The sequence below is a fragment of the Diceros bicornis genome, chromosome 17 (genome assembly GCF_020826845.1).
Source record: "Diceros bicornis minor isolate mBicDic1 chromosome 17, mDicBic1.mat.cur, whole genome shotgun sequence".
NCBI lineage: Eukaryota > Metazoa > Chordata > Mammalia > Perissodactyla > Rhinocerotidae > Diceros > Diceros bicornis.
Window position 1 is genome coordinate 24,188,352 of NC_080756.1, and position 21,718 is coordinate 24,210,069.

Consider the following 21,718-nt stretch of genomic DNA (forward strand, 5'->3'; position numbering starts at 1 on the left):
TACATAATCACACACACATCATATATATATACATATCCTATGATATATATATATACATATATATGATCCCCTCGCCATAGCAAATAAGGCAAGAGCAACAGGAAGGCTTATTTTTCGAGAAATCATCGCACATTCAGGAACGCTCAGGACACTCCATTGTCCTAGCCCCACTCCCTCCCTTATCTTTTCATCCCTTCCAGGGCCAGCTCAGGCGCTGCCTCTGTAGAGCCATCCTGGCTTCCCCTAAGCACGGTTACATGCTTTCTCCTTGGTACCAACACACACCCTGGTACACATCTTGATTACAGCATTAATCACCGATTACAGCAATTATCTATTCACATATCTCCCTCCTTCCTAGATACTGAGGTGGTGGACATCAGGGACCCTCGAACCTAGCAGAGTATGCACAACAACATTTTTATAACAGATAACTGAGGGCATCTCAAAGTGCAATAGAAGAGAATTCTACTAGGGCCATAAACCACTAAGCGTTCTGTTAATCACATTATTTCAAAAGAGTTATTCATTCTTTCAACAATGATTTGCTTGGCTTCTACTGAATATCAAGCACCATTCTAGGCACTAGGGGCATAGCTTATAACACAAAGCACACAAGACACCTGCCTTCACGGAGCTTACATTTTAGAGGAGGGTGAGGAAGAGAGAATTTTTTTTAAATACAGCAATGGAATGTCTATAACATTTGGGATGTTTTGCATGCTCTCTAGAAGACCCAAATGATGTAGTCCTAGTCCCCAAGAAATTTACACTCTAGTTGTGGGGATAACTAATGAAGAACAAAGACAAAATACAAGGTGAATGTGAATCATACAGAGCAGAAAAATAAGGGGTGTGAGAATTCACTGGAGGGCACTTGAGCTAGAAGGATCAGGAATAGCTTTCTGGGTTGGTGACAGGCTTAGAAGGAGGGGGAGCCACTGTGAAAAAGAGGAGGTGAGTCTGGTTATTACCAGGAAGGGGAACGGTCTGAGCCAAAGCAGAGGAGAAAAGTGTGAGACTTGTTGGAACAACAGGAAATTCTCCTCTCCTGCCGCCACTTTCCACCTAATCATTCAGCTGGGGTCCAAGTGTCATCCCCAACTCCTCTTGTTTGCTGGAAGCAATCGGTCTTTGAGACCTTATAGATGCTGCCTCTTTCATAAGCTCTCAGAACCACTCTGAGCTGTGGGGATGAGAGAGTAAGCTCTACCACAGACAGACTGGAAACCCATAGCAACCAACCACCTAAACAAAAAACTTGTTGCCTGAACTATCTGACTTGTTGTTAGTGCTGAGGAGTTGATTCCGACTCCTTGCGACCCTGTGTAGGGCAGGGCAGAACCCTGTCCGGTCTTTCTGTGCCATCTTCTCACCTTCCAGTGTTGTATCAGACAATGCTCTGCTGCTATTCATAGGGTTTCCATGGGCAATTTTTTTTTTTTCCAGAAGTGGGTGGCCAGGTCCTTCTTCCTAGTCCATCTTAGTCTGGAAGTTCCGCCAAAACCTGTCCACCATGGGTGACCCTGCTGGTATTTGAAATACCAGTGGCATAGCTTTCAGCATCACAGCAACACGCAGCCACCACAGTATGACAACCAACAGACGGGTGGTGTGGTTCCCTGACTGGGGAAATAACCTGGGCCACAGTGGTGAGAACACCAAATCTTCACCGCTAGACCACCAGGGCTGGCTAGTGTCGATTAGCTCCTGATAATTTCCTTCTTTTTTTTTTTTTTTTTTTTTTTGCGAGGAGATCAGCCCTGTGCTAACATCCGCCAATCCTCCTCTTTTTTTTGCTGAGGAAGACGGCCCTGGGCTAACATCTGTGCCCATCTTCCTCCACTTTATATGGGACGCCGCCAAAGCATGGCCTGCCAAGCAGTGCGTCGGTGCGCGCCCGGGATCCGAACCAGCAAACCCCGGGCCGCCGCAGCGGAGCGCGCGCACCTAACCGCTTGCGCCACCGGGCCGGCCCCAATTTCCTTCTTTTTTGAGAATACTTTTCCTCCCTCAGCAAAGTTGGAACCATAGAAACGTAAGAAACAAAATAAAATAGCATACTAAATATAATTTCTACATTCTGGCTGTAAAAAATGTTTCTATCACTTTCTACATCAACAGGAAGAGATGGAATTCAATTCACTGATTAACTGGGGGAGAGGAGCATGGGGGGGGGGGGCGGAGACAGGGACATGCTCCTGGAAGCAAAGCAGCCAAGGCCCCTCTTCTGCACACCAGGTACATAGAACCTGCCTCCCCAGGTCTTGGAACAACATGGATCTCCACCCACCCCAGTGCAATAAAGGGTACAAGCCAAGTATTTCCTGCCCCTACTGCCTGGCTGTAACATCTGTGGTGGTTGTTGGAGCTGATTTAGAAACTAAGTGCCCTTCTGCAAAAATGCTCTCGTGCTAATAGGTTGCTTCATTAGAAAACCTTTGAGTACAATTTCTGGTGGCCATGCATTACTCAAATACGGAAAAGACGCCCGTGGTGAGATTTACCATCTTTGATTCTCTAAATCAGTGCATCCCAAATAAGGAGGCAACCCTGGGACTTAAGTACTGAATAGTGCTTCAAAAGTCAGCAGAAACCCACTGGTAAAAAAGGGCCCTAAATCCCAGGAGACTAGAGGGCACACTTCCATATATGCACGTAAAACATCTCTAGACATAACCAGGGACCACGCCTCGTTTAAAAAGTTTATTTTTCTTTTCTTTTGGTCTCTTGCAAATTAGCTGATGATAATGTCAGATGTTTTACCCAGGAACTTGTGTCAAAATAATTCTCTGCTCTGAATTATAAAGTTAACATTCATAAAGGGATTAGATAGAAATCTTCAGTACCTGAGTGGGTTTTAAATTATTATACAACTATTAGTAGTGATCATCAAGTACTAGGAGAAATATGTTAGTCAACAGCTTTAATATAGCTCTACATTACACAACTAGAGACAAAGGTTAAAATTATAATTGTCATTTCGCCAGAGTCTCCTCTCCCATAGTTGGAAATTATTTTGTAAAGGCCTGTATACCATCAGCCTACTTCTAGTAATCTTTTAAAAGGCTTATTATTTTACCATGACATAAAGTTTCCATCGGCATGGTAAACATTTTCTCTTGATATACAATCACTGCAGCCCACATTAAATTTGTATAACAACCAAAAATTGCTGAGACCTGTTAAATGATATCTGCTGCCTGACATAAAATATGTTAAATTGACCCCTGTATACACTAAAGAATTAATATCAGTACCTATGCAGGGCAGGGTGAAAGAGAGGTAGAGATATTTACCTTTTTCTTAAATACATCAACACTGTTTGACTTGATCAAACCAGCTTAAATTACACCTGTAATTAAAAATAAGAGTCTATTGCCACACACTTATGATGAATTTTATGATGCCTCATCAAGTAAACACAGACTAGACCAAGTTAGTTTTCTTTCTAAACTGAGATCTATTGATGGCACAGTGGAACCAAGCTCAGAGCCTCGTGCTTACCTCAAGTCCATTTGGGTTTTTCACCCTTATGTATTTACAATTCTCAAAATAAACAGTGACACTTTACTATAACAGACAAGAGTATTTCCCTATGAAACAGATGGTGCTAATTTTATGACTTTTTTTGTGTGTGTGAGGAAGATCAGCCCTGAGCTAACATCCATGCCAATCCTCTTTTTGCTGAGGAAGACTGGCCCTGAGCTAACATTCATGCCCATTTTCCTCCGCTTTATGTGGGACGCCGCCTCAGCATGGCCTGACAAGCAGTGTGACGGGGCGCGCCCAGGATCCGAACCCGGAGCACGCACACTTAACCGCTAAGCACCGGGCCGGCCCTATTATGACTTTTTAAAGTTTGCTCCTATGATTTATATTTTTATGTAGTCATAATTTACTGTTAAAGCCTGCTAAATAGCAGCATAATACATTATCTGACAGCCGGAGTAACCAGGTGGTAAGTGCATTAATCTGCACAGGCCTTGCAAGTCAGAAAACCTCAGTTTGAATCTTAAGTAGCTCTGTGACAAGCTAGGGAGATCAACCTGTGAGCCTCAGTTTTCTCTCCTATAAAAAAAGACTACTACTATTTGCTCCCTCCACAGGAAAGAAAACTAATAAATTCTTCTCAAATGAATGAAAGGTAAAGCTAAACCATGGAGTATAATCCCCTCTATTCAATTTGTCCCTGGTCAACAAGGAAGTTATCCAGTTCTTTAGATTTAAACGAGCAGTGCTACAATAGCCAAGATATGGAAACAACTTAAGTGTCCGTCTACAGATGAAAGGATTAAGAAAATGTGGTATATATACACAATAGAATATTATTCAGCCATGAGAAAGAAGGAAATCCTGACATTTGCGACATGGATGGACCCTGATGCTAAGTGAAATAAGTCGGACAGAGAAAGATAAGTACTGTATGATATTACTTATATGTGAAAGCTAAAAAAGCTGAACTCACAGAAACAGTAGAATGGGGCTGGGGGCAGGAGGAGATGTTGATCAAAGGGTACAAACTTCCAGTTATAAGACAAATAAGTTCTGGGGATCTAACATAGAGCATGGTGATTATAGTTAGTAACACTTTATACTTGAAAGTTGCTAAGCGAGTAAATCTTAAATGTTCTCACCACAAAAAAGAAATGCTAACTATGAGAGGTGATGGAGATCTTAGCAAACGCTATGATGGTAATCATTTTGGAGTAAGTGTACCAGATCAACAGGTTATACACCTTAAACTTACGGTGTTATGTGTCAATTATATCTCAATAAAGCTGGAAAAACAAATGATTTAAAAATGAGCAGGGCCTATAATGTGAAAGGAAGAAAAACCACACCTAACTCCTAAAATTAAGTTACATCTAAAGTTATTAGAGAAGAACAGGGCTTTAGGACACAAGCAGAGACTGCTGTTTTAAACTGATTCGACAGCCAGGAAACCGAGTCGGAGTCTGCTTAACAAAACCAGCATGGTAATTTAATTGCCAGTCTTCTGGAGGGACCCAATATGTCATCATTTCCCGACAGTGTTCTCTTTAGGGACCTGATTTTCTCCCCCCCCCCATTCTTCTTCCTCACTTCCTCCCACCCCCTTTTGTTTGGTTTTTTACGCTTAAACATCTCTCCCAATGGTCCGTCTACCGCTTCTGTGAATTTTTAACTGTAAATGGGGAGCCCCAGGCTTGCCCCCCAAGCTCCAGGGGCCCCACAACGAGTCGGAAATGCCCTTCGGACTACTCTGTCAAAGGGCTTCCTCGTCCGATCACTTCCCCTGCGAGCTCTGCTGCTGAAAAAAGGATCTGGCCCGCGTCCAGCAGCCACAAATCCGTTCCCCCGGCCGCCCCACCCAGCCCCAACCCTCCCGCCCAGAGCCGGGCATCCTCTTTCATCTTAAAAAAAATTCAGGTTGGGTCACACCCCTGCTCTCCAACTCCGGGCCCGCTCCCCGATCCCCGCCTACGGGCTCGCGGGCTCCCCGGAATCCCCAGCGCTACTTCTACACGGAGGAAATGAACCAAAAGTTGTTGCTTCTGAGTCAAAACTTCCGCGCGCGGAGGCGTCCCCGTGTCTACCGTGACTGGCAGGGGCTGCGTCCCTTGCCGGTCCAGAAACTGTTCTGGGGGCCCGTGCGCGCCCCGCGCCTCCCCGGCCTTCCTGGGGCCCGGGGCGCGCCCGGAGCTGAGCCGGGAGGCGGCCCGCTCCGGGGCGCGAGGGGCCGCAATGCGGACGGCGCACGGCGCGGGCTTCCTCCTCCCTGTCCCCGGCGCCCGCGCGCCCCAGCAGCCGCCGAGGGTCCCCGCAAACCTCCCCCGCGGAGGGTGCAGCGCTCCCGCGTAGTCCCCAACTTGTTCCCGCCTCGGACGCGGGGACCCGCCCCGGCCCACCCCGGGGAACCCCTCGCTCACCGATATCCCCATCCTCGTCGTCCTCCTCCTCCTGCTCCATTTCTAGCAAAACGTCCCTAGTCATCATTTGCATGGCCTCCCCCGAAGGCGGCTCCGAACTTGGCGCGAAGTTGGGGGCTCCCGGGTTCCGGCCCGACGCGGCTCTCGCGGGGCCCTGCGCCCAGCAGGGGACCGCGGGGCGCCTCCGGCTCCGGCTCAGGGGCCGCTGTGTCCCGCCCGCGCTCTGGGAAGCCTAGCCGAGGCGGTCGCCGACCCGAGCCCAACCCCAAAGGCAACCACTCGCCACCCGAGCGGGGCCTGGCCACTGAGCATGCCCAGTGAGAGAGCCGAGGCTCGCTGCGGAATGATTGAAGTTCCCCGGGTTTTATTAGGCTCTCAGAAGGAAGTCGGGAGAAAAGAGGGAGCAGCTGGCGTTCGCGTTCTGCACGCGGGTGACCTCTCAAAAGGGGGAGGCGGGAGCACGCGAGGATGGGAGTGGACAGGGTTCCTCAAATGTTGCCCCCAAACGAGGCAGCATTGTGTTCCAAGGTCATATATGGACACATCCCGGGGCTGGCGTGCTTTGACATCTGTTACTGGAGAGGGGAAAATCCTGCTGCAGCTTACATGAAGAACCCTGAAGGCGAGCATGTCCGAACCGGCGCTTAAAGGCGACGTGGAACCCATGGAGGATCTTAAAGTATCAATTCCTCTGACTCCAAAGTAGGGGAAAGTGTATGCTGGGGGAGAAAGGGGACAGTGAGATTACAGAGAAAAGAGGCAAAACTCGTAGATAATAAGCAATAGAAGAAAAAGCTGAAGAGAGCAAGATCTAAATAAACATGTTCACAAAGGCAGGAGGATTTCGCATAAAGTGAGGTTTCCGAGGCGAGCGAAGCGCCCCCTGCCTCTGCCCGGGTGAGCACACACAGGGAGTGGTCGGAAGATGATCGCCGAGGTATGCAGCTCATGTGGGCGATGAAAACAGTCTTCCGTGTCAAAAAGGCAAAAGAAGCCCAAGACCTCCGCTTTGGTGAGATGTAAGCTTTATTCTAAAGCAGTGTGAAAAATACTATAATGACCAGAGAAAACAAAGAAAGTAATGAAACAAAATTAAAGCAGAAAGGAAAAAAATGCATTCCTGGAGACCAAAAGGAACAGTAGGACAAATACAAAGAGATTTCTACTTTTAAAACACGGGCTAGTTTAAACTGCAGGTTCCTGGGGTTGTGTGTCTGCAGAACTTATTTTGAAGGAGCTGGTGAATTCAGATGGGTCAATTTTGGCTTCTCAAAAGGGCTAGAAGATATATTTGACATTTTTGTTATATTGTCTCTCTCATACTTCTCATTGTTACTTTCTATATTTTTTTCCACTGAAGTATCAGGATTATTACGATAACACTAAATCTGTGTATTTTATTCTCCCATATACTTATTTTTGATATTTTCATATGAAAGAAACAAAACATTGAGACCAATCATAAGTGGGAAAATAGCCGTGAATATGTTACAAGACATGAGATTACTTTTAAGAAAATATCCAAGAAACACTATACTTATCTCTCAAAGAACTTTTTTTTTTTTTTTTGTGAGGAGGTCAGCCCTGAGCTCACATCCGCCAATCCTCCTCTTTTTTTTTTTTTTTTTTGCTGAGGAAGACGGCCCTGGGCTAACATCTGTGCCCATCTTCCTCCACTTTATATGGGACGCCGCCACAGCATGGCTTACCAAGCAGTGAGTTGGTGCGCGCCCGGGATCCGAACCAGCGAACCCCGGGCCGCCGCAGCGGAGCGCGCGCACTTAACCGCTTGCGCCACCTGGCCGGCCCCTTAAAGAACTTTTTTGAATAAAGAAAATTGTTTTTAATATAGAGAGAAAACAACACAGTACTGTGAAGATAGGGGGCAAGAAAAGTTGGGAGAATAAAGAAAAAAATGAGACGGAGAAAAGATTTGTTTCTTTTAATGACTTCTCAAAGCTTATGAGACCTACTAAAGTAGAAATTCCAGCGGTATTTTGGTTACAGGATCAGTTTTCACAATTTTCATTTAACAAATGTGTATTTAGTGCTTTTTACATGCTAGGCACAGTTCTAAATATTTTACATTCCATCATTTAACTCGCATAACACCCCTAGGAGTTGTTACTACTCTTTTACACAGGCACCGGGGCGGCAATTGAGTAACGTCCAAAATCACACAGGGAGTGGGTGGCGGAGCGGAGATTCAAACCTGAGCAGCTCCCTCCAGAATCTGTGCTCTTAGCCGCTTCATAAACCACCTCTAGAGACATTTCTGAATCTATTAAAAAAAAAAAAAAATCACTTTTATTCCCACCAATTTTAAGCTCTCGAAGTCTCATCAACTCCCTGCCACAGTCCTCTCACCAAATGGTCTAGTTTTTATGGCCTAAGCCTTTGCTCAAGGTTAATTAGCAGTTAGAAAACTCTTGTGGTTGATTTTGCAACGGGTTTCAATGAGTCACTTGAAATTCTTCACAGATTTTAGTGTTTACATTTTTCTTACTTGATAAATGTTGTAGAGAGACATTGGCGTCCTCATATGTAGAGGTGACTGTTGCTGGAAGGGAAATGAATTATTTACTTAGGTTAGCTATGAGTCGATTATTGGTAAATTTCATTCTTTCATTTAATCCGTATATTTCCTGCAGCTTCTCTCATGCATTATTTTTTTTCAATTTGAGTAATATATGCTTCAAAAATAACCAAGGTAATGGGCCTATGTAAGTCACACCCTTGACCTGACCCTGAAAAATTATTGTCTATATTGTGAATAGTTTGTGAAATGAAATATGCCTAACAGGGGCCACCCCGTGGCTTAGCTAAGTGCATGCTCTCTGCTACTGGCAGACGGGGTTCAGACACACTGCTTGTCCGGCCGTGCTGAGGCGGCCTCCCACATACAGCAACTAGAGGGGGGTGCAACTATGACGTACAACTATCTACTGGGGCTTTGTGGAGAAAAGGGGGGAAAAAAAGGAGGAGGATTGGCAATAGATGTTAGCTCAGGGCCAGTCTTCCTCACAAAAAGAGGAGGATTGGCGTGGATGTTAGCTCAGGGCTGATCTTCCTCACACACACAAAATATATATGTGTATATATATATATATATATATATATATATATATATATATATATATATATATGTGCCTAACAATATGTGGCCAAGTTACTGTATTTGCTAAGCTTTTCCAAGTTGGGGATCATAAAACAAGTATTTTCTCATTAACTGGTCTTCTGATGAATTACAACTTTTGGCCACAGGATGCTCTTTCTCTGCCCATCCCTTAAATGTTGGTGCTTCTCTGGCTTCAGTCTTCGGGCCTCTTTTCTTCTCATCTTTCCTTCTTGAACTCATTCAGTCTTAACTTTATTATCTATTCTAAGAAGGGCCGGTTTCATGGGCGTACGAACAGTTCATTCACTCAGGGTCCTGTGTGCAGAAGGACATAATGCTTGGGGTCTTAATGCTCTGCGGTTGCTGGCTTGAAATTCTTAATAACCTTCTCTTTGAATTTTTGTTTTGTAACTGAAGTCCAATGAGACAATGGAGCATGCCTCAGTTCACAAGCAGGCCTGCCTCCCACCACCTTTCTGCTTCCCTGGGACAGGTTCTCAGCTGCCAGCTGCCCCCGATTCCCTGGCACCTCAGCCCTGCCGCCCTCCTCCGCCTTGCCCCACCCAGGACCAGGACCACCAGGTCCTGGAGCTGAGGACCAGGCATGGTGGCAGCTGTCCCTGACCTGGACTGGCAGTGCCGTGTTATATCCAGTGGGCCACTTGGTAGGGATGAATCTCTTGCCCATCCCCTACTCAAGTGCATCCTTGGCAAGGAAATTGCAATCTCTTGTAGGTTGTCCCTCCAAAGTGGGTTGGAGCATAGAGTCCATGGGAAGTGGTGATGCCTGACTCAACTTCCCCACCCTCAGCCACAGCGTGGTTTGTCAGTCCTACAAGTTGGTGGGATGGAGACTCAGCAGCTGGTCGGCCTCATGTGCTCTTTGAACAAGGGACCTTGCATTTTCATTTTGTGCTGGGCCCTGCAAGTTATATAGCTGACCTGATTCCAGGGTCTTTATTGCCAGCCAGATCTCTCTTCTGTGTTGTAAATAGTATATCTGCCTGCATACTGGATATCTCTACTTGGATATCTCTTAGACATTTCAAATTCATCAGGTCCAAAACCAAGTTTATAATCTCTGCCACAAACCTATTTCCCTAAATCCAGGAATGGCACAAGCTAGTTACACAAGCCAATAGTTTGAGAATCATTTTGGCTCCTTCCTCTCTCTCTCATTCCTCATATCCAATCAGTTGCTAAATCCTGTTGCATCTACCTCCTGAATATCTGACACACATCCTGTATTTGTTATCTACTGCTGCATTGCTGCATAACTGCATAGCATGACGTTTTAGCAGAGACCTGAAGGAAGTAAGAAATTAAGACATGCAACTCTCTGAGGGAATGGAGTTTTAGGCAGAAGGAAAAGCAGGTGCAAAAGTCCAGAGAAGAACCAGCAAAGAGATCATGGCGACTATGGCATGATAGATTATTCCAAAATTTAGCAGCTTAGCAATAATAAACATGTATTATCTCACCCAGTTTTTTTTTAGTTGTTTTTTTTGTGTGAGGAAGATTAGCCCTCAGCTAACATCCATGCCAATCCTCCTCTTTTTGTTGAGGAAGACTGGCCCTGAGCTAACATCCGTGCCTATCTTCCTCCACTTTATATGGGACGCAGCCACAGCATGGCCTGACAAGCCATGCGCCGTTGGGCGCCGGGGATCCAACCTGGGCCACCAGCAGCGGAGCGCACGCACTTAACTGCTACGCCACGGGGGTGGCCCCTCTCACACAGTTTCTGTGTCAGGAATTGGGGAGCAGCATAGTCAAGGGGTTCTCTTGAAGTTGTAGTCAAGACATTGGACAGGGCTGCAGTCACCTGAAAGCCTGACTAGGGTTTGAGATCTGCTCCTAAGATAGTTCACTCCCAAGATAGTTCTCTCTAAAGCTTGCTGCTGCTTAGCAGGAGCACTGTTCCTTCCTACATGGGCCTGTCCACAGGCTGCTTGAACATCCTCATGACACGATGCTGACTTCCCCCAGCACGAGCAATCCAAGAGAGTGGACCAGGTGGAAGCCACGATATCTTTTATGACCTAGGCTTGGAAAACACGTATTGCCATGGCTGCCATTGGTTACACAGGTCAGTCAGCTCTAATCACTGCGGGAGGGGCTTATACAAGAGCATGAAAAGCAGAGGCAGGGATTGTTGGGAGCCATTTTGGAGGCTGGCTGCCACACATCTCCACTTTTACTGTTCTGATACATACCACCATCATTCTTCATTCTTCGTTATTGAGAACTAACTACATGCTGGCCACTTTCCTGGGTGTTGGGGATTTAATAGTAAAAACAAAAAAACAAAGACAGACAACATCCCTGCCTTCACGACTTCCATTCCAGTGGATAGAGAAGTATTTGTTGGGAAATGATGAGTACTAGTGAGAAAAATGAAGCAGAGCAAGAGCAATGGAGAACGATGGTTGCGGGGAAGGACTTTATACAGGCTGGTTAGGGAAACCCTCTCTGATAAGGTGACATTTTAGCAGAATTCTGAGGGAAGTGAGGGAACAAGACACGTAAGTCCCTGAAGGAACAGAGTTTTAAGAACAGGGAAATGCAAAGGCAAAAGCCTTGAGGACAAGCATGTTTACCGTCTTCAGGAAAAGCAGAGAGGCCAAGGTGACTGTAGCATAGTGATGGAGGAGGGGAGTGGTAGGAAGGCAGGGTTGGTGGGGGAGGGGGAGTGCTGCACATCACTTTTAGCCATCAGAAGGACTTGGGCTTATACTCTGAATAATACAGAAAGGCTTTGGGAAGTTTTGAATAAATGGGTGGCATAATTTAACTTATGTTTTAAAAGGATCTTTCTGACTGCTTTATGGAAAATAGACTAGACTGCAGAAGAGCAAGTGTAGAAGGAGGGAGGCCAGTTAAGAGATCAGTTCTTTAATTCGGACAAAGGAGGATGGTCTTGAAACAGAGTGGTAGTGGTAGATGTGGATTATAGACATAATCTCTTATCTATAATAAGTAATAATCGATTTTTTATAATAAATAGATAAGAGTTTCTGATGTACTGGATATAGGTAAGAGAAAAAAAGAGAGTCAAGGATGACTCCGGGCAGGCCTCATGGCTTAGCGGTTAAGTGCGGGCGCTCCGCTATTGGCGGCCCGGGTTCGGATGCGGGCGCGCACCAACGCACCGCTTCTCCAGCCATGCTGAGGCCGCGTCCCACATACAGCAACTAGCAGGATGTGCAACTATGACATACAACTATCTACTGCGGCTTTGGGGAAAAAAAAGGAGGAGGATTGGCAATAGATGTTATCTCAGAGCCGGTCTTCCTCAGCAAAAAGAGGAGGATTAGCATGGATGTTAGCTCAGGGCTGATCTTCCTCACAAAAAAAAAAAAAAAAAAAAAAAAAAGGATGACTCCAACGTTTTGCCCTGAATAACTGGGAGAATGTAATTGCTGTTTTTGAGACACGGAAGACTACAGGAGAGAAAGGGGATGGGGGAGTTTGGATTTGGACCCATAAATTTGAATTTGAGATTAAACATCATGAGTTCAGAGTTTGGAGGAGAGATCTACACTGGAGATAGACTAGATTTAGGACTAGATAAGAATGCTTGGAAAGTTCATCTATATAAAGAGATAAAGTGCAAGGACTGAGCTGTAGGACTCTCCACTCCAATACTTGCATTGGGAAAATGAGGAAAAACCAGCAAAAGAGACAAGAAGGAAGGAGTGTCCAGTGAGGAATGAGGAACAACAGAAAAGGGTGAGGTTAAGTTAAAATTTTTTCAAAAAAGGAAGTGTCTCCTGTGTTGAATGAATCTAAGATGATTTTGATAAGACTCAAATTTTCCTGTAGCTAGAATAGTTTTCTTGGAGTATGAAGAGAATTGACCTTTGTAGCAATGGGAGGTCATTGGTGACCTCAGGTTAAGAGAAGTGGTAGGGGACAAAAGTCTGGACTGGGTTCTCTACTGTGTTTTTTCCAACACCACCAAGAAGTTCTCCAATTCTTTTTTTTGTTTTTTTTGTGAGGAAGATCAGCCCTGAGCTAACATCCATGCCAATCCTCCTCTTTTTGCGGAGGAAGACTGGCCCTGGGCTAACATCTGTGCCCATCTTCCTCCACTTTATGTGGGACGCAGCCACAGCATGGCCTGACAAGCGGTGCGTTGGTGTGCGCCTGGGATCCGAACCCAGGCCGCCAGCAGCGGAGTGTGCACACCGCTACACCACGGGGCCAGCCCCAAAGTTCTCCAGTTCTCAATGGACACTAACTGGGTGTCCCACAGTTACCTCAATTCTGATGCTATCTACCTGGAGATAGCATCAGATCCCACAGGTTAAGGGCTCAGTCCCACAAAACTGTGCCCCCTCCCCCACTTCAGACACAAATCACAAGTCCAGGTTGTCACCTGTGCTTCTGGCTAAGACTGGAGGTTCCAACGACTCCCAGCTCAGGTTCAATTAATTTGCTAGAGCAGCTCCCAGAACTCAGAGAAACATTTACTTACGTTGACCAGTTTATTAAAAGGATTTTATAAAGGATACAAATGAACAGCCAGATGAAGAGGTACATAGGGCAAGATCCAGAAGGGTCCTGAGCACAGGAACTTCTGTCCCCGTGGAACTGGGGTGCACCACCCTCCCAGCATGTGAATGAATTCACCAACCCAGAAGCTCATCAAATCTTGTTCAAGAGTTTAGGGGGCCGGCCCGGTGGTGTAGCGGTTAAGTTTGTGCGCTCTGCTTTGGCAAGCCCAGGGTTCGAAGGTTCAAATCCTGGGTGCAGACCCATGCACCACTCATCAAGCCATGTGTGGCAGCATCCCATATACAAAATAGAGGAAGATGGGCATAGATGTTAGCTGAGAGCCAATCTGACTCAGCAAAAAGAGGATTGGCAACAGATGTTAGCTCAGAGCCAATCTTCCTCACACACAAAAAAGAGTTTTTATAGAGCTGAATCTGCAGCACCCTCCCACTTCCCCTTCTCAGAGGTTAGTGGGTGGGGTTAAAAGTTCCAACCCTCTAATCACTTGGTCTTTCTGGTGACCAGCCCCATCCTGAGGCTATCTAGGAGCGCCACTCTAAGTTACCTCATTAGCATAAGCTCAAAAAGGGCCCCTTATGAAGGATAAAAGACACTTATCACTCAGAAAATTCCAAGGGTTTGGGGAGGTTTGTGCCAGGAACTGGAGACCAAGACCAAAGATATTTCTTATTATACCACAAGTTCACCGGAGAACAAAGGAAGAGGAAGTGGTAACAATGACTATAGACAGCTCTTCTGAGGAGACTGAAACTCCTTGAGACCCATGAACTCTAGACTTCTATATCCCTCTGCACTTGGATTCTAACAGGCAGCTAAAATTTAACAGCCAAAATCAAACTCCTGATCTTCCTCCCAAACCCTGGTCTACCCATAATCTTCTCCATCTCAGATAATCAAAAGTCCATCCTTCTGATTGCTCAGGCCCCAAACCCTGCAGTCATCTTTGACTCTTCTCTTTCTTGTACATTCCATATCTACTCAATCAGCAGATCCTTTTAAGGCTATTAAAATATATATCTAGAATTGGACCACTACACACCACCTTCACCACTAACATCCCATCTATGACATCATCCTCTCTTACTTGGATTATTTTTCTGTCTGGTTTCCCTGCTTTCGCCTTTGTCCCCCTGGAATCCATTCTCAATACAGTAGCCAAAGTGATGCTTTTAAACCATAAGTCAGATAATATTACTCTCTGCTCAAACTGCCAACAACTCCCGATTCTAACTATAGGAAAATCTAAGGTATTTACAAAGCTACCCGATTTAAATTGCAAAATCTCCAGAGTCATCTCATATGGTGTGCAAGATGTTTACTCTACACAGGTGCCTGGACAAGGGGAATAAAATGAGCCCTGAAATCTAGCTCAGGCTCTGCTTGCCGTGTGCTGTGGTGCAAGGCTTTGTCTGTACAAGTTTCCATATAGGTCGTCAGCAACCCTGGACACCTCTACACATGTACTCTCCATCCTTCTTACTTTGCTTTATTTTCTCCTATCAGCTAGCCCTCTCTTACATCCTACATCATTTGTTTACTTACTGTGTCTATTATCTGTCTTCACCAACTAGAAGATGAGCTCCATGAGAGCAGTGCTTTTGTCTTTTGCTTATTACCATATGGCCAGTACATAGTAGGTATTCAATAAATATTTATTGAATTGAATTGCGTTTTTCTGTTAAAGGTAATGGAGAACGCAGTAGTAGAAGGGTATGTGGGGCCAAGAGAGGGACAGGTCATAATGTGGGAGAGAAGGGAAAATTGCTGTCATGATGTCCTTGGGTAAGTGAAAGTGATGAGCTCTAATACACATGAAGATATTGCTGTGAAAAAGCAGGATAAAACATCCATCATGAAAACCATTGGGAAGATATAGTATATGGATACAGATGAAGGTATATTGGTAAATGTATTCGTAGGACCTGTGGTAGCTACCCTTTTTACCCCCAAATGTTTATTGTGAAAGCTTTCAGACATATAGAGAAGTTGAAAGAATAGTATAATAGGGGCCGGCCCGGTGGCGCAAGCGGTTAAGTGCGCGTGCTCCAATGCAGTGGCCCAGGGTTCGCCGATTTGGATCCTCGCTGCACAACGCACTGCTTGGCAAGCCATGCTGTGGTGGCATCCCATATAAAGTGGAGGAAGATGGGCATGGATGTTAGCGCAGGGCCAGTCTTCCTCAGCAAAAAAGAGGAGGATTGGCAGATGTTAGCTCAGGGCCAATCTTCCTCACCGAAAAAAAAAAAAAAAGAATAGTATGAAAGACATCTATACATCCACCACCAAGCTTCAATGATTGTGAATATTTTGCTATATATGATTTATCTGTTTATCTCTCTGTATATATTTCATTGAACCACATTAATGTCGCAGACCTCATGATGTGTCATCCCTACATAAATAATATAGTCACGTAGAAAGGATTTAACAATATTTCCCTCATACCAACTAATACCCATTCCATGTTCAAGTCTCAGCGTCTTTAATGGCCAAGGCTTTTCATGCAAGCGCTCAATCGCATTTCACACACTGCTATTGATTGTATTCCCTGACTTTTTTCCCCAATGACTTTGACTTTTTCAAGTGAACAGAACAGCTGTGCATGATTTTTCCCCGTAATGCTACTGTTCAATTTAGTATTCCCTGTAAACGGGACGTTAAGTCAGAGGCTTAATTAGATTCAAGTTAAACATTTTTGGCAAGAATCTGTCATAGAAGATGACAGATGTGTTTGTCATTTGGCATTACAGTAGGAGATGTACACTGGCAGACTGTACCACCATCACTGGTGCTAAGTTTGATCACTAAGGTACATGGCGAATACCAGATCTTTCCATTATTAGGTCAGGGTTCAAACCTGGGCAGTCTGACTCCAGGGTCTGGGCCTCTAACCACAGTGTAATATTGCTTCTCTGAGTAAATGCACAGGGCTCAAGAACCAAGAGCACCTACATAAGCAATCAGGCTAGGATTCCAAAGCTGATTGCCCCACCCACTACATGAAAATGCTTTGTCAGTTTAGAATCTTAAAAAAGAGCACTTGGAACTTGCTGTACCTTCATGGTGAAAGCAAACTCCTTCTTCTTGTGCTCTCTATTTATTGAGCAAGAGACAAATGGATTTATCAGCTTACTAGCTGGCACCAAGGGCTGGGTTGATTTGCTCCAGTAAAGAGATAACTCAGATTATACCTGATTTTCCAGTTTCCCTTTGGATTCATTGTCATTCCCCAAGATCCATTTTTCTAACGCACAGAAAAATGAGTAAATGAAATGGGAAAGTAGTCTTTGATGTGGGTATTAATCTCTTTGATTCTATGATAACCTAGGTTCTGAGGAAGTAGGGTTCTAATGTTGGAAAGGCAGAAACTTGAGATTAGAATTTTTTTTTAGGGGGGATTGAGGCCAGATTACCTGTAGCCCTGCTTGAAAGTGATGGGGTTCAGGGCAGGCTGCCCCAAGATGTGCCACTCCAGTATGCAGATTATTTTGAGCTGAAGACAGTAAAGGCTCAGAAGACTCTGAAAGAAACTTTGATTCCCCCTGCCCCCCAACTGCCTAAAAGGATTTAAGATAGAAAGCCTGTCCCCAGGACAGGCCATCACCATAGATAACTCTGGGTATGGATAGAATGGGAGGGTCCTTGCTAAGCCCATTCTTATCAAAGTTCTGTTTACCAAACATTTACATTTGTAAGGGTCATCTCCATTTGTAAAGCTATCTTCCTCTCTGTACCATGAAGAAGGGCAGATGACTTCATCTCTAGAAACTTATCAGTGCGTAAGCTGAGGCCTTAAATCTGCATAATTACCTTACTTTTGTTTACTGTGCTTTTATGGTAATCTCCTATAACTGACTCCCCTCACCCCCAACATCCTCCTTTGTCTTTAGCTGAAGATAGTATTTAAGATGAGAACCTCCACCATATTTTCTCGAGTTACCCGGTGGGTCTCTCCCAAGTATACGTGTTATAAAGCTGTGTTTGATTTTCTTCTGCTATTGGGTTTCACGTCAGTTTAATTTGTAGCCCAGCCAGAAAGGACCCAGAGTGGGTAGAGGATAGTCTTCCTCCCCTTCAAAGCAATTACGCAATCCAGATAACTTTTTGGTTACTAAATTTTCAGAGTTAGATGTTTTTGTTTTTGTTTTGCTAGAGAAGGTTGGCAAATGAACTCCACTTGAAGAGTTTGGAACAAAGTGTCTCTTCCTGTGGGTCTCCAAAGCCCTCATGCCGGACTGCTTTACTTGCATGCAGTGGCAGAAGAATCATGGCAAAAAATTAGGATTAGAACCACCTGCACTGCTGGATTAGATTAGAACCACAGTGTGAGGACAGCTAGGTTAGTGGTAGGCAGAATGCTTTTTTAAAAAAGAGACTTTCCTACTTGTTTTTTTTCTTCTGTTTATGAAATTGAGTGGAATCCACAGCTTTGTCAATAGCTGGTCTTCAATTGCCGTATGGGATGGGAAATATCAAAAAACCCCAAATGTTCACATGCCCAGTTCAATACTATAGAATCTAAGGCATTGCTGGGGGCGGGGAGGGGGGCAGCATGGATTTCTATAATGCAATCTCAAAGTTATTTTGATTTTAATTCCATTTTAAAATATATAACATTTTATAAAGCAAGGTGAGGTATCAGGGAAAAAAAAGACACGAGGGTCTCATACTTACAAAGAAATTAGAAATAATTTCCTACAACTTGAACAGTGATTGAGGGAAGTGGACAAACCACATGAAGGCATGATTCCCCACGGCACTTTGATTTGCCATATAGCCTTCATTTTCACTACCATTTAATTCACAAATAATTTTGTGAGTGAAAGAGAAGTAAAATCTCCTTTTCTAGAACATCGATAGATATTTTTATAATTGACAGAAAGAGCATGTTTTTATCTCACAGTCAACTCACAGAGTTATCTAAGCCTTCTTGGCACCTTTTGCCTCATTTACTGAGACCGTGTGGCCTGCAAATCTGAAAATATTTACTATCTGACCCTTTACAGAAAGTTAGTTAACCCCTGAGTTATAGACCTAACTTTTAAATGGTATATTATACTTTTGAGATGGAGCTGTTTCAGCAGGTAAACAATCTGCACAAATGGGTATTTACAAAGAACCACTTATTTGTGTGTTGATTTCCATTCATTATTTTCAGCAATTACACATTTTCCCCCTATAGATTATCATTGAGGAACCATAGATGACTTCATAGAATTAGCAGGCAACTCAAGGTGAGTGCTCCATAGGCATACTTTTGACAAGTGTTAACTGTCCTTCTGGTTGAGTCAGGACAGGCAACAAGATGGGGCCCAAGAATGGAGCTGTGAGTCCAGCTCAGCATTCAATTTTTCTCCCAAACTGTCCCTGAGGCCCCTCAATCTTTCGGGGCTAAAGGACCAAATACTCAGGTCTCTGCTGTTTCTTCCAGGCCCAGGTGGCCTTGGGTCTCACCAGGTCGGTTCTCACCCACCCTGGGCAGCATGCATGCCACCTTTCCTCTGCTCACTCAGGTCCGGGCATGGATTCTGTTCAGCGATGTTGATCTTCGTCACTCCATGTGCCATACTGGGCCAGCCCTTTGGGTACATTCCATTCTGTATCTCCCACAGACTTGTTCAGGAGTCCCATCAGCTTCTCCTCAGTGATGGTCTCACTTGGCAACATCTGCTGCAGTTCTGGGCTGCAGTCTTTAAGAGCTCTGAGACTCTTTACATTAGACATGCTCACTTTTCTGCCTTGGGGTTTTATTAGGGCATTAACTCTGTGCACACAGGTCTGGTTTGTTTTCATTGGCACCTCTGCTTGAATATGAAAAGGTGGGAGACCATATGGCCAGGTGGGCAGGCAGCGGCAGGAACAGGAGACCTGTGGTGGGTGCAGTGCACCTAGCTCAGAGTGGACCAGGCTGCAGGCTGAAAGCCATTTTTTTTTTTTAATTGTGGTAAAAAACGCACAACATAAAATTTATCATCTTAACCATTTCTAAGTGTATAGTTCGATAGGGTTACATATATTCAAATAGTTGTGCAGCCCATGTCTAGAACTTTTTCTCCTTGCAAAACTAAAACTCTATACTCATTAAACAGCTCCCATTTTCCCCTCCTCTCCAGCCCTGGCGACTACCATTCTATTTTCTTTTTCTGAGTTTGACTACTTTAAATATCTCTTATACATGGAATCAAACAGTTTTTGTCTTTTTGTGACTGACTTATTTCACTTAATATAATGTTCTCAAGGTCTGGAAAGTATCTTTTGGTAAATTCTATTTTCTCAGTAAAATAGAAAACAAAGGTCATTAGCAGGGGGTGAGAATGTGGAAGGAGGTTTAATCAGACAGAAAGTTTGGAATAGTTATCTAAGACAGCTGGAAAGTAAATGGACCAGGGAAATAGCATAGGATCCACCGAAGACCCACATGAGGTCAGGAATTAAAATGAAATCTGTTATCATGGTCATATTTTTTTCCAGGCACATTCCACTGCTCAGGTCCACATATCAAATAGGTGGACGTGGCTATAACTAGGGTTGGGTTTTGCCAGGTAAGTTCAACAGAGGAAGGAGGGGGAGTATAAGCAAGGGAATGGTTTTAACAGTGTATTATAGGATCCAAAAGAGAGAAGTAAGGACACGACTGAACAAAAGTGGTAAGGTCAGAAAGTTGAATATTTTGGTGGGTGGAATTCTTGGAACTGCTGGAGCTATTGCTCGCCTGGATTACTGCTGAAGCCTCCTTGCTGATTTTCTTATTCTTTCCAATCCATTCTCCTTCTTGTGGTCAGAAACGAGCCTCCTGATGTGACAATCTGATAGAATCACCCCTTTCGAATTCCCCAAGGGCTTTGCATTGCACTGTGGATGGTGGCTTACTTTTTCATGACTCGATGCCCTGTCTACATCTCAAGCCTCATTCTCAACACTTCTTCAGCATCTTCAATACCTCTATCACCTTCCCCTGTCTGAAGGTTTCATTATCATACCTCAAAGATTTTGTGCAAGGTATTCTCCCTACTTGGAGCACTTCTCCCCATCTTGAACTGGCTTTCACTTATCCATCAAGTCTCAGCTTAAATTTCACTTCCTCCTGAAAGACTTCCTTGATCTTCCCCAGTCTGTATTGAATGCCTCTGATATACACTTGCAGAACATCCTATATTTTCCCATGCTAGCATTTAATACTCTTTACTTTTAATGCTTATTGTTTAGTTATATTTTATGTTCTATATTTTCTGTTGAGGAGAGGGACCATGTATGAATAGCTCACCCTATATACGAAGCATCTAAGATTTTTTTTTTCACTATTTAAATCCTTCATAGAAAGTACTTCTTGAAAGTGATCCTACTTCCTCCTTCTTGAAACTCTTCTTCTCTAGTCTTCTAGGACATGTGACTCATCTGATTCCCTCTGTGCTTCACAGCCACTCCTCCTCTACCAGACCTCTAGCCCTCTATCCTATCTCCCCCCTATCCTGAGGTTATTTCATCCAGTCTCATGATTTGAGAATATTATCTACATCTTGCTGACTGCTAGATCTTTATCTCTAAACAGGACATCTCTTGGGTGCTCCAGATTCTTATGTCCAACTGTCTATTCTACAGTTCTGCTTGGTGAAAACAGACACCACCAAATACCATTGCCCAAGCTGTCTCCATTTAGTGAATAACACCTATGGCAGATTGCACTTTATAAAGATAGCTGCACCAAAATACTTATCTGTTTCCCATGCTCTTCTTATATCGTGACTGACACTGTTCCACTGAAAGGTGGGTTCTGTGTTCTCTCTCCTTGGATCTGGGCAGGGTTTGTGACTGCCCTGATGAATGGAATACAGAGGAAGTGATGTTATGTGACTTCTGAGACTGGACCATAGAAAGGGCAGAGCTTCCTCTGCTTGGCTCTCTATCTCTCTCGAGATGCTCACTTTTTGAAGCCAAAGACCATGCTGTCAAAGAGCTCAGACCACATGGGGAGGCCTTGTATACATACTCCAGCTGAGAGCCACAGGAAAGGGCTAAGCTGACAGCCATCATTAACCATTAGACATGTAAGTTGAATGGGCCTTTCAATGGTTCCAGCCTCTAGCCTTTGAGCCTTCCAGTTAAGGTTCCACACATGGAACAGAAACAAACTACTTCTACCGTGACCTGTCTGAATTCCTGACTCACA

General features: G+C 44.4%; 1 protein-coding gene across 2 annotated transcripts in view; it reads right to left on the reverse strand.

Moving 5' to 3' along the window:
- The window catches only part of ANO6 (anoctamin 6), a 186,124-nt gene extending 179,820 nt beyond the window's left edge, over nucleotides 1-6,304 (reverse strand). The window contains exon 1 of one of the 2 annotated variants that reach the window (XM_058558450.1): nucleotides 5,913-6,304. In XM_058558450.1, the coding sequence (XP_058414433.1) occupies nucleotides 5,913-5,985 (73 nt within the window). In that variant the 5' untranslated portion in view covers nucleotides 5,986-6,304. The remainder of the gene's footprint in view (nucleotides 1-5,912) is intronic. The other variant, XM_058558451.1, reaches the window with a different exon arrangement.
- Nucleotides 6,305-21,718: the final 15,414 nt, after the last annotated feature.